This window comes from Camelus ferus, chromosome 3 (assembly GCF_009834535.1).
Source record: "Camelus ferus isolate YT-003-E chromosome 3, BCGSAC_Cfer_1.0, whole genome shotgun sequence".
Classification (NCBI taxonomy): Eukaryota; Metazoa; Chordata; class Mammalia; order Artiodactyla; family Camelidae; genus Camelus; species Camelus ferus.
Genome location: NC_045698.1, coordinates 54,118,244 through 54,132,398, shown reverse-complemented (window position 1 = coordinate 54,132,398; position 14,155 = coordinate 54,118,244). Strand labels below are relative to the sequence as shown.

Genomic DNA, 14,155 nt, shown 5'->3' with positions numbered 1-14,155 from the left:
GGATAATTCATAAATGATGGTTTTTTGTTTTTTTTTTTTTACCAAATGGAGCCAAATATCTGTAAGGTGAACAAAAAGTCTCACAATAGTGAGAAACAGAGACAAGTGGTACAAAATTGACCCAGTCACACACATGCAGTATATGGAAGCAGGCCAAATGCAAAACACAAAGAAAAAAAAAAAAAGACTTTTTTTATGTTTGTATATGTTTATCATCATCATATCATACTGTATCATAAACAGTGACGGTGGACGTTTGTGACCATTTTTTTTCTTTTGAAAAGGAACTGTCTTTTACTTAAGTTGGAGAAACTATGCCCATGAGTAACTCAGGTTGTACACAGACTTCATAACCCCACCCTCGGTCAGGAAATGCCAGCCTCTGATGCTTTGAAAAGCTATGTAACTTCAGTAATCAAGAAATTCTTTGTAGCACTTTGGAAGACTTTTTATGCTTTTAAGGATCCATGCGTATTTTGCCTAGATTTCAACATGTTTATTTGAACTGTCCAATTATGGTAGCTACTAGTCATGTATGACTAATTTTTAATGAAATTAAATGTAAAATTCAGTTCCTCAGTTGCACTCATATGTAACATCAAGTGCACAGTCACATGAGCTAATGGCGACCATAACAGACACTGCAAAGAAACACTTCCATCATTGCAAAACGTTCTATTGGACAGCACTGTTCTAGAATTTTACTTTCCAGCTTACTGCAGAATAACTCACTTTTCAGTGTTTTAATTCGTAAGCTCATTCACAAAAATGACATTTGGTCATAGAAGATTCTCAGATATATTACTCACTAAAATAGAATTTGCAGAAGAGTTTCACATACATTTGTCATCTCTAATGAGTATTTCTGCATGTGTTTATATATACATAATCACATATGTACATTCAGCATTATTATGCCTGTTTATAAATTAATCATGTTAATAAGCCCTCACTTTATTTGTGACTGTTGACGAAATGTAAGATTAAAATAATATTTTATGCCAGGAAAATTGTTTAAATGTAAAAAGTTTTTTAAAAAAGCTAAAATTGTGGCAAGGATCTGATTATTGTTCTTTGTTATGATTCGATTTCTTTAGAGATTAGTACTGATTCTCCATTCTCCTAAGAACTACAATAAAGTTGTAACACTATATTTTGAAGACATTTTTACTTTTGATGGATTGCCATGAATATTGATTGCTACCAAATTTTTAATATTCAGAATACTTTGATTTTGATTATAGTAAAATATGTTTCAGAATATTGTCAGGTACTGTTGCAAATATCCATTTTATATTTTATCATATTTACAGAAGCATCACTTCAGAAAATAGAGATCTCTCTCTTGCTCTTTATTTACATGTATGTATATCTATATTTGTGTTAGTATACACATTTTTAAATTTTGTATTGAGTAGGGTATATATGTCCAGTATTTCACTTTCAGGAATTTATGATAATAGTTTCTTATTCTGCCATTACCCAAAAAAGTAGGTGACTGGGAACTAGAGGTACAATTCTTCCTTGCATTTGCCGTCAGCTGACACTCACCATACAGTTTAAGACGAAAGTAATTTTCTGAGATTCAAAAATCCAGGAGATATACACTGGAAAATACATGCAATGTACTGCACTATTTGCATATATTTATATTAAAGGAATACATAATTTACAAATGGAATCTTTACCTAATAAAGGCTTTCTTTCCCTATTTTGTTTCAGGCTCAGGAGATATGGACAGTATTTCCAAGGTCAGTATTGTGTATTCTATGTTGCTTTTTAATCTTTATTTTATTCCACATGGAAGTCTTAAGATGATTAGAGTAACATTATGGATTTTGTTCTCAAACAAGAGTTTGAAAGTAGAAGGCCAGATATAATTAAGTGGAAGTTAAAAATATTAATGGATATAATCTATGGGAAAGGGTTAAATGAGTCTTAATGTTCCAAAGCATGCTAAGATTCATTTACAGGACGTGCTATATACATGATTAATAGATACCCAAGTAAATAATAATCAGTTTAATCACGTTGTAACATTACACATTTGTAAAGCAAACTGACATAGTTTAGGTAATCTGTTGAAAATGTAAAGTATAGAGCAACATTAAAAGAGGTAAATTTGAAAAAAGTAGTTGTTCTGTTAGAAGGGCATTGCATTTATATATCCTGTTTGCCTTTCAAACCTTCATTAGGTAATGCTGATGTCCTCAATCACTATTATAGTTCCACAAAATAGAGAAAAAAAGTAATTAGAGGAAAATTATATTAATAGAAATAGGAAAGTGAGCCTTCCAATAGCACACGTCTACATTTTTCCGCCTTCAATATTTTAGTATCTAAATTTAATCCTTTGCTAAGATGCCTTATATTTTTTGAAGAATACCTAAATACTTTTTAGGTCATGATGAATTTAAAATAGTTCTCTGTGGATCACATATATATTTAGAATGGCTGATAAGAACTAATTTTTAACTATCATTAGAATGACTTAGAAGTTTGCTTTATGTCAATAAATACAGAAATTCATTAAAGGAAGACCATTCTTAATGCTACTTTGAATTTATATTCATGTATAATGAAGTAAAATTCCTGATGCCAAGGAGAATAAAATAAAATTGAGCCATAGAAAATCTTAAATAAGACTTAATGCTAAAAAAGCAAAAATGAAAGCGCAAGAGAGAGAATTGAATTGGCATTCTGACATGATATCTCCATCACCTGGTTGCTTGGCCTCACAAGTTCTACATGCACTTTGCATGTCTGTGTTTAGGAACAATCAGGATCTCTTTTTTTCCTAAAAATAGATAGATATTTATAAGGGACACTAACTTACCTCTGTGAGAAATAGTATTGGGTTAAGCCTTCAAAAGGTTGTTTTCAACATAAGATTCATAGTATAATTCCATTTGAGCTGTCTCTCTGGGAAGCACCCTTACAAAGTCAGATGACCATGATTGTATTGACTAGCTTAGGTATCTAAGAACTGATAATACCTGAATTGTGCTTTGTGGTCACCAGTAAAATTTCTCAAGTTATATTTGAGGAGCATATTCTAAAATCTAAAAATAATTATTTATTACACCAACATGGGAACATCCAGATTGCTTAAGGCCATCTTAACTAAAATTTCCACTCACAACCCATAACCTTGTACATTATTACATAGATGGAAACAAAATTCTTAATGAGAAAGTACTTTGTAATTTATAAAGTACTTTAAAAATCTGAGTCATAATGACAAATTAAATACATCTTCTAATCTGCCCTCACATCAGATCTATTGCTGTTCCTTCTGTGCTTATTTTTCAATCCGTATTCCCAGAAACAGGATTTTCCCCCACACTGTGCCTGCTGCTGCTAACATTCCCTCCTCTAAAGATGCACTGCTTATTCTTTAAGCATTAAGTGACCACCCGTTGTGTACTTTTGTGTACCAAGTATTGCTTTATGCACTATGGGGAAACACAAAAGACTCCTTTAAGTACAAACATAATCTTTGCCCTCAAGTGCTTTATACTTAGGCAGGAATTCCTTCATTCAGTAGACATTAATGCACCAAGGCATTATTTTGGGCTGTGAAAATCCAAAGATAAACAAGATGTGGTCTCTGCCTTCAAGAAGCTCAGTATAACTAAGGAGACCAAATAAATACAATAAGGAAAAGCTTTAACAAAGTAAAGTTCAGATACATTTCAATTCATGTAAGAATTATCCCCAAGTAATGAACATGCCACGTCACAGTGTGCTGGAAGTGACTAGTTGCAGCCACCTTCAGATGGGTTCCTCGGCATCTCATTTCCGCACCACCCCTTCTCCTCGTGCATTGGCTGCAGGCTGTAACCAGGCTGCCTGGGTGATGGGACCACCGCTGACTGACTGTCGCATATCCATTACACGAGAGTCACTTTGTCTCTGATTGGCAGCTTCAAGCATATTGTACACCCCCCTCCCAATTATTTTTCCCTACCTCTTTCCACTCACAGCCTAATTTTTCTGTCTTCTACTCCAAGCTATGCAAGTTGTCACTCTATCTCCCCATCTTTTTCCTTTTCTAACACGTGTCCAGCTATCCCAAGAAACTCTCTTCTCCCTTTTCTCTTATTTCCTGGATCTGTTCCTTTCCATCCTATTCTTTTTCTAGTCATTCCTGTTTGTGAACCAAAGATGATCTTGACCACTACTGCTCAGCAATTTTGTTCAAAATCCCTCTTGGATCTCTAGCCACATCTTCCTAATTCTCCAATTAAACCTGTATTTTGTGAAGCATCAGTATTACATTTTTTTTAAATTTCTTACTGCATTTTAAAAGTTGTTTATTAGTACTTACTTCAGTTCTTTTTCTACTTTTTTATTATAAATATGCTCTGTTTTATCCATTTTACATGTAAGGTCAATAAAGAGTACTGAATTGAGAATCAGAAAGCCTGACTCTATTACAAGTAGTGGCAACATGTTACTCGATTTCCTTTGGGCTTAGTTTCCTTTGCCACTAAACAGAGCTGGACGTTCATTCCCTGCCTACTTTACGGAACTGTTGAGAATCAAGTGTGAATATGCATTAAGGGCTAGGAGGCGCTATGCGGACACTGCACACCGTCCTCCTCATTACAGTCTCTTCCGTGGGCAGGGCCGGAGTGTACGTTTTCAGTGGCAAAATGAACTCAAAGCTCCAAATGCAAGTTTTTAAGTTATTTTTGCTCAGTTGAGGATTATCTAGTAAAACTTAAAATGTATCTTTCTCAAAATGCAGGATTCATCTTTAATTTAGAAGTCTTTTTTCCTTAATGAAACGTGAAATTCTTTTCATCCCTTCTGCAGCTAAGTCACCCATTTAATCAGTGGAACAAAAATATTTTCCCTTGGAGTGATTTTAGGGGTTGAGGATGGAAAGGAGCATATGGGTTGTTTTCTTAGATGGAAATCACTTAAATAAATTCTGCACTTCACATTAAGATAATTCACATTTCTGTTTTTGAGTTTGAAAACAACTGTATCAGAGAAGGCAAAATCTGATCATGTCCTGCTTAATAAATTATCAAAGGAGTCTTTTCAACCTGAAGCTTTCTGACCTCGAGAACCTTAGTTCCAGTTAAAGATCTCACACCATTCCCAGGGGAGCTAGTCACCAACTACAGGTCCCTGCCATCTCCTCAGGTGTGCTGTCTGCAATCTCGCTCACCTGTACCCCCTGGAGAACCAGGACTGGCAGTTTGTTCCTTGGGGAGATGGCGGCGTTTATAATTTGTTGTTGGCTGCCTGTGGGAAATCAATTCAGAGAGCTTAGAATAATATCAGTATTACTTTATTCCAGTTGTAGGGAGAGCCAGAATTTCTTCAAGTGTTCCCTTTTCTAATAGCAGCTTGAAAAGGTTTGGACAATTTCTGGGGATAGATGGGAGAAGAGCCAATAACAAAGTTAAGAGATGATATGGAAGAATACTTGCAAGATAAAATTAGAGAACAGAGAGCTTAAGAGAATTAAATGTGTTAGCCAGAAAAAAGTGTGTGTGTCTATATATATGCTCAAAAATAACAGTCATGTGATGTCATAGCTTAAGGGAAAAACTTTCTCGGGAATGAGAATGTAATAAAATCCCTTGAAAATGGGGTCAGTATAATCCTAACTGTACTTTTTTTTCAAGCTCAAGTCTTAAATTCTTAGAGTGTAAGTAGGGGAAAAGTACACATTAACTAAAGAAAGAAATGCAACCAAAATGCCTAATGTAGCTAAAAGTAACCTTTACTTGTATTCCTTTGTGCTCCCTACTCTCTGATTATGTGCTCACGCAATTGGGGTGACTTTTTGACCAACCTATGCCCTTTTTATGCATTATATTCTTGCCTTGATGATAAAATCTACTGAAGACACTGCATACAAACATAGCTACAGTTAAATGCATCACACACACAGTTCATTGCCACCCACCCTCACAATCCCCTCCAGGCTGTTTTAGCTCTTCCTCAGATGCCGATACTGAGGAACCTTTAGCTGTATCTTCCTCATGTTACCCAGTGACCACGGACAGCACAGTTTCCTTAAGACTCCCCATTGAGCAACTTTTGTTTTTATGACAGTTTTCCTAGATTACGTCAGATTAAAAAAAAAAAAAAACTATCCTATCATTTCAAGATTTTCAAATATGCCTAGTGAGCTAGGTAGGAACAGGTTTCAGAGATCTAATAGTAGCTCAGTCTTAATATATTGAATGTGTCGTTTTAATCTTCTTCTCAGTGTTCTCATATATACCACCACTCCCCCCACCCTCTGCCAAAACCAGAGTTTAATGCTGGGCCACCATGCTGTGAAGACTGCATGGAAAACAGAAATAGCAATGAAGTGTTTTATAAGCAGTTCAATATTAATGTAATGTTCCTTTCAAATGTTTAAGTGTTTTTACATGAGCACTTTGTCAGGAATCAGATTTGAAGTTAGCTAAACTTCCGAAATTGTAAATCAGGAAATGATCTGTGGCAAAAGTGCGGCTGAGTCTGGGAGCATCCCAGCTTAACCAGAGACACCCAAGAATGGAGGGGGCCCACTTCATATGTTTGTTTGAATATGGTCCACGATGCAGCTGCCAAGTGCATCCTCAAATACCCCTACTATGTATGCTAAATCATTTTTTATTCCCAGATTACCAGCTTCTCCATTATGTATGAAATGACAAATCTGCCTTCACCAAAAAGATTTCTAGATTTGGGGTAAATCTTACAATATTTTTATAAATTTACCCTTATTTGAACTAAGTCAGAATTATCATTCCTGCTTTCAAAACACAGTTGATTAATGCCTATTAATAAGTTATAGCTTAGTTAATTGCACTTAGTTAAATTTTACTTCATTTTTTTTCCCCAGGAAATCAAATTATCCATGTTCATTTCAAAGCACAGTTACTTTTCTCTATACTTGGGAAGCAAAAATTTTTAGAGAAAAAATTTATCCAAAAAGAGAATCCTCTTTATGCCATTAAACTGTGGTTCCCTGGCCCTTGGGGTTCACTGGCAAATGCAGCTCCTATGGACTTCAGAGGGCCCCTGTTCTCAGATCCTCCCTGTGGGGTGCACAGCAGGATGAGACACCAGCTGTATTCCTACCAGCTCATCTACCTGTCTCTGCTTTACAGTTGAACTGTATTTTTTAAAAAGCACACATTCTCCTGGGAATAACCCATTCATGAAATTTTCATTTTTATGACATAACTTGTTTTAACTCAAAATCCTCAGAGCAATTTTCTTTTTTAAAAAATCTAAAAACATAGTCCAAAACAGAATATTAAATGGCAATGGCTTAGGAGAAAACCTAAAACCTTTCTTCCATTTGAAATAGCAAGAGTTTTTAACCTTCAAGTTTATTTTTACAAGTAAGAGTCCCTCAGGCACAGTTGCGGTCCCATGTGATCATGCTCTGCAGTCACTGCCGTTGTCTTCCCTGTTGACCTGGGGTATCAGACCACCTCGCACGGCTAAAGTCACTCAGTCATGAGATTAGCCAGTGTAATATACTGCTAACTTCGTGTTTGATCAGATTGCTAGTATTAGCTATTTTCTCTTAAAGAAATTCCAATAAATCTACTCTTCAACAAATGAGAGGAAGAGATTCTAAAGCAGCTCACCTTTGAGCATTCTTTTCCTCTAAAAGTATGTATTGAATTCTCAAGTCCTAAAGTATTTCTCTTGTTCTTAACTGTAGTTGTTAACTGTCTTTCTTTTATACTTATGTTTCATCTAAAAATAATGGTTAAAGGAGTGTTACTATGTAAACCTTACATAGAATTAAAGGGAAGTATTTATTAAAACAGTGGCCTTTCGAAGTTGGATTAGTAGAATTGCCCGGGGAAGTTACTGTTCCATCTAGTCTGGCTGGGGTGAGCTCTCTTCATCATGTCCCTGCTGGGACTGTTTCTTAAACTCTCTCGAGTTCCAGGAGCTCTATACATGAAGGTGGGAAATTGAATAAATATTGATTCTGAGACTAAGGCTAAGAGTTATGGTGAGTTATCTGGGGTTTTCCATTTTTTAATTTTCATTTGGGAAAGCATTAGGACTTGTCAAGGTGCAAAGAATGAACTAGGATAGACGGTAGAAAGTCTGAGACTGGAAGTATGAGTGCACTCTGTCCTCAGAGATACTGCCGTAGATGCCACATTTGAAACAGTGCAGTGCAAGAGGGAAATGAAAACCTTCAAAATGTCTTCTTTTCTAAATCTCGTTTACAGAATTCTCCCAATAATATGAGCCTGAGTAATCAGCCGGGCACTCCAAGGGATGATGGCGAAATGGGGGGAAATTTCTTAAATCCTTTTCAGAGTGAGAGTGTGAGTATGCCCTTGACTACATTATTATATCCAGGTTTCATTTCTGAAGCTCTTCTTTGGAATAAATGCTTAAAGCCATTATTACAACTGTTCATCTAGAGTTCAATAGTTTGATCTTTTAAAAGTTAGAAAATTAAGTGGAATTTCTTTGTAAAGGTTAAAAAATAAACTTTCTTTCTTACTCCTACTGTTATATACATGGTTACAAAAACTATAATACTAATTTTCCAATAGCGAAGACCCGCTGTAAGGGCACATCCTAGAAACAGGTTTCATATTTGGTAGTTTTTGTAAGTTTTCACTAAAACTTCTTGAATCACTGCAAAACCGGGTCTATGCTCAGTGCTGTCCTTAAGGCTCTGAAAACTGTCTCTAAGATGTCTTTACTTCATGCACTAGACTTTCCTGCCTGCTCTGTTAACGTGTTATTTGCATTTAGTCTGAACAGGATACCCACGTCGTTTTTCGGGTGAGATTATAGTGTTAAGCAAAGGCGGGTATCATTTCCTGTCTCCACAGAAGTAGACAAGAGCAAAAAGAGAAGGGATAAAAATGTATTCATTCATGTAACAGTTACTGAGCACTTACCATGAGCCAAAGCAACATGCTAAGCAGTGGAGACCAAAAGGACACTATGGTATCTTTTCTTAAGGACTTGTTGCATCATACAATACTTTCTGAACTAATATTTCACATTAGAAGCATCTATAGGATTTTTTTTAATGCAGTTTCCCAGAACCCTCCCTAGACCCAGTGAATCAGAATTTCCAGGCGTGGGGCTGGGCAAACGCAAATGTGAAAACGCTTTGTCAGTGCTGCTGATGCAGATTCTCTGCTCAGAACGACCGGATTGGAGTAAAGGATTTCAAAACCCAAACTAGTTTCACATCCAGAGGGTCAGCGCCTCCAACGCGTGCATGGCCATCATTAAAATTCATTATGGGGACTTTACCCAACTAAACACAGAATCAGAAGAGAACACTACCTTCATTTTGTCCTAACTATTTACCAGAGACGATACTGTGAGAACTTGAAGCAGTGGCTAGCGCATACCTACTCTGCACAGGATGGCTGCTTCCCCAAGCGGAACCCAACACAAAATCTTCAATCTGTGGATTTTTTTTTACTTCTTGATATTGACCGAGCACCTCTGCATGGGATAAAACTTCCCTGCTTTTAGACTTTACTTCTCTTGAAACTAAAAATACAATTATGCTGATCTTTAGTTTGAGTGTTTTATTTGCAGGACATTTATGATTATAGCAAGGACAAAGAAGGTATACATAAAAATTTGTATTTTAAAAAAAATCAAAAGAGTAGCCTGTCAGTGATGTGGAAATAGAAAAATGTGAGAAACTATGTAGTTGGTTATAATGCTTAGGATTATGGGATTTTTTAAAGCCTGTTCTACAAATTTGCTTTAAGACTATAGACAAATTAGTTAATTTTAATTAATTAGTTAATGTTCACTTTATCTAATTAGAGATATTAATTTCATTTTATGCTAATTCTTCCAGCAATGAAATGGTATAATTCAGTGAGCTATATGATAATGAATTCAGTCCAATTCAACATTTATTGAGCCTGCTACATGCAGAGCACTAGGTTAAGGATAAAGTATTCTGAAATAAACCCAACACATCCCTAACTTCTAAGAATGCAATCTGATAGGAAGATCATGTTTACACAACTAATTAAACCATATGTCAGATTAATAAGTACTATGATGGATATAAACGAGCTGTTTTAAGAGCACCAAGGAAATTAGTAGTTTTGTATTAGAGAAGAAAACTTTTTTCCAAAGGTTCCAAGTGACTAACTTTAGGGGCAGGGACAAGAGGCACTCTCCACTCTCTTCCCAGATCTGTCATTGGGGACAGCAACTTGTTTGTCAGAAGTGGGGAACTGCCTCAGACGGGGCATCAGAAAGTTCTTCGTGGGGATCAGACGATCAAATAGAACAGGACTTCAAAAACTCCTTTGTTCAGAATAAACACCAGCCTCACCCCCTAGCCCCAAGTGGACTAGGCACCCACAAAATAGCAGATCCCTTTGTGAATATGTGCATAGAAAAGAGAGCTGCTGGAGCAGGGCTCCTCGCATCCCTGACTCCCGGCCTAGCAGCCCAGCCTCGCTCCCCTTGAAGCCAGGAGGCAGGTACAAGGCCTGGCGACTGGGCAGAGTTAGCAGAAAACAAAAGCTCCCTCCTGTCACCCCCCCCCCCCCGTCCACACTAGAAAAGTCCCCAAAGGAAGAATACTTGGATGGTGGTTGAAAAACTGCACCACCACCTGGAGGGTCGTGCAGCCTTGGAAGCGGGTCCGCACTGACTGCTCCGTCCTTCTGTCTGCCCGTGAGGAGTCTGCGTGTCATGAATGACATCACTGTTATCTCTGGCTTCCACTATCACATCCACACATTTTTATTTGCATGTTGTTAAAAGATCAAGAAATGAGAGCAGAGAGGAAGAAGATGAGAGATTCACCGCTGACAAATGTAACCTTAAAGAAGTCATAGGCTGGGTAGAGGTATAGCTCACACGGTAGAGCACATGCTTAGCACACATGAGGTCCTGAGTTCAATCCCCAGTACCTCCTTAATAAATAAATAAACCTAATTCCCCTCCCCCCAAATAAACAGAAGAAGAAGAAGAAGAAGAAGAAGAAGAAGAAGAAGAAGAAGGCAGCTAGATACCTCCAATAAGTTAGCTTCCCTATAATGAAGGAAACACAAAACCCTTTAATGAATTCAAAAAGAAAACATTTCCAATGACTAAACATGCAAGTCAAATTCTAGGGGTTTTTAATGCACAGAAGTCTGAATAGCCTTTTTGTCTCTCTTTATCTTGAAGTTTAACCATAGAAGAGGCCTGGGAAGGGAGCAAATACCTGTTGGCTGATTATTACATACAGACACTACCTTAGTCACCTCACACATGCTACTTAATACCATCAGTATAGAAACAGGAACGTCCAACCCAAAAGCAGAAACCTTGCAATGCCAACACGCTTTATACAGAACAATGTGAACCAAAAAATGTTTCACCATTCAGCCTTTTTTTCTTTTTTGGATCCTAAGGCCTTTATTTCAAGAAGCAAAGATGCCCCCTAGTGTTCAACTCTATAGAATGTTTGGTTTTAAAAATACAGAATACAGAGGGGCTTGGTTCAAGAAATAGTGCTTTATGCCTCTCAAGTAAAGAAAGCAGTTAGTCTTATTTCTTGAATTAATTTAGCAGAGTATTTTCTCCATGGCATTGAACTGTAATCAACTGAGCAAACATATTAAGATCATGGCGTCAAATAGAAATTATAAATAATGTAGTAGATCATTTCCTATTACCCTTACTGCCTTTTGTCACTTTCTGCTATTTAGAGAAATCACATACACCCCGATTTTTTTTTTACAGTCACATACACACTAGATTTATTTCACTTTAGTTTAGCTCAGAGTACCCGTACTATTACCTCTTATTATGAAAATACATTATGTAGATGCTTAGAAATAGAAACGTAGTGTAAGATCAGAAGTGTTCCTGAAGTGTATAAACAGAAATATATGCACGTTGTTCAAAGATTTAATGGGTATTTCTGATGCAGTCCATGGTACGTGAACTGGGTACAATAAATTCTCTAGTTCATACCAAGGCATGCAATTTCAAAATACATTTTACATAGAAAGGAACAATAAGTTAGTATATGTTTAAAATTACACCTTTAGGTTTTACTACCCTCCCACCCTTTCTTCTCCTAAACGGCACACTTGATGCTGTCAACAGCATTGCAAGGCCGTTTTATCACCTGACTGAGGAGAATCAGACTCACAGAGCAGTTTTGGAGCAGGGCAGCCTGCTATCACGGCACCCTGGCACAGACACCAGTGTGTCGTCAAATGCTGATGCCGCCGTACAACTGAAATGTTGCAGTGTGGACTCAGGACAGTACAGCATGAGTATCTTATGTCTCTAAATATGACACCCCATTTAACACCTCCTCTTCCTTAATTCTGCAAAAACTGTAAGCCACTTCTCTTCTACTTGAATAGTAATCAATAGCAAAATCCCTTTTTTGCTTGCACATCCGGAGTCTCTCTAGAAATTTTGTGATTTCCCTTAAACTTACTTAGTGAAGCAGTTTACAGCCTCAGCACTGCAAACTGCCCATCACTTACACAGACAGCCACGCACAGATACAATCGATTTTACTGTACCAGAGACACGCAGAGTGTCATTTTAGTTATTTGTACTTCTCAAAAATTAAAGTTTATGAAATGCTTTTAATTTCTCTGAGTTATAATGCTTGGAGATGACACTTCCATTTTTCTGACTGACTCTGGCCCTCACTTTCTTGTTGTGGCCTATTTTCCCACTCAGCTTCCTCCCTGAACAAGCCTAACTGTCTTAACTTCTCAATGACTTTGTAACAAGTCCTCATTTTTCTGTAAGATTTGCTTAAGACGTTTGAAATATCCCAGGTGAAAAATCTTAATTGCCAGTGTTCAGTGATGGGAGCAACCAACAAACATGCTTGGTAGCCGAGAACGTACGTATATATTTGTTTGCATATATGCATACTTTTAAAACAGTGTCTAATTAGTATGAAAGCTAAAATATATTCTTAACTATATTCCCTAATTTTACATGACATATGACTGAACCGGAATAATCCTAATGAAAAAAGGATTCAGGGATTTTTTTTTAATCCGATTATTCAGGATGTGCATTAAATGAGATGCTCTCTAGAATTAATTATGATTTATCCAGAAAATTTTTTTCAGACGTATCCTTTGAAGTCCTTTCAGAAAAGCTTTGAAGTCTTTTGCTGTTTTTAGATGGGCACACTAGGCCCATTAAAATCTTTGTCTTAAAATGATGATAGATGGTCTAGCTGTGCTATTTAAAATTAAATTAAAATTAAATACAGTTGAATTTTCAGTTCAGCTAATTATATTAGCTACATTTTAAGAGCTCGGCAGCCACGTGTGGCTGATGGCTGTTGCGCTGGACAGCACAGAACTGACCATATCTGTCGTCACCAAGGCGTCTTTTGAGCAGCACTGAGTCCACTGATTCTTACCGTAAATAATAGCAGCCACAGAAAGCGGAGATTAAATTTTTCTATGCCCATTTGCCATATTCTCTAATTTTTTTCTACTTTTAATAAAACCTTGGTATCCATTTATCTTCTTGTTGTTTTGTCTTCCCCTAAAAGTCAAACACGAAATATAATTGTTTCATCAAAGGCTGTGGCTAGTTGGGAAGCACGCTATTGTTATTCATGGTGGAGATTTGCATGGTGCCCCCTGATGAACTGGGGGTAGATCCTCAGGACAGGGCCCAGGTGGGCTCCCTTCATCAGTCCTAGTCTCTGACTGTTTGGGGTTTTTGGTTTTGTTTTGCTGTTTTGCTGCCACTACCAAGGGGAAAGGGGGAGAAGTCTTCTATCAAACCGCATCCCCTCTTCCCTGGCAGTCTCACCTTTTATCCCCCTACTCTCTGTAGTCCAGCATGGAGAGTGACATACATACTAGCTTTCCTGCACTGAAAGGAAGTTTGAGGCTATGAAGTGGTTAACAAGTAGATTTTTTTCCTTGATTTGACCTGTGCTTAAAGGATTAACCCTCCTCCCCCTGGGGTCCAGTGACCCGTTTTCAGGCCTAGTCATCCACTCCTGCTCACGGTCAATGTGGGTTTTTAGGCTTGAGCCCGAGATTCAACTCTAATGACATCCAGTCCAGACCTCTGCCGGCTGAGCCACTGCCAGCCTGTGCTCTGCCCTGGGGAGTCCTGCTTTCTCCGTGTTGACAAGTCCATCCTTACCTGGTACACACCTTCTACC

The 14,155-nt window shown here is 37.4% G+C and overlaps 1 protein-coding gene and 1 long non-coding RNA gene across 6 annotated transcripts in view; one reads left to right on the top strand and one right to left on the bottom strand.

Moving 5' to 3' along the window:
- The window catches only part of LOC116662115, a 126,784-nt gene that overhangs the window by 85,354 nt on the left and 27,275 nt on the right, over nt 1-14,155 (bottom strand). The window lies entirely within an intron of this gene.
- The window catches only part of SSBP2 (single stranded DNA binding protein 2), a 250,407-nt gene that overhangs the window by 232,414 nt on the left and 3,838 nt on the right, over nt 1-14,155 (top strand). For all 4 annotated transcript variants that reach the window (XM_032475376.1, XM_032475358.1, XM_032475383.1 and 1 more), the window contains 2 exons: nt 1,723-1,751; nt 8,220-8,318. In XM_032475376.1, coding sequence (XP_032331267.1) covers nt 1,723-1,751; nt 8,220-8,318 — 128 coding nt within the window. The remainder of the gene's footprint in view (nt 1-1,722; nt 1,752-8,219; nt 8,319-14,155) is intronic.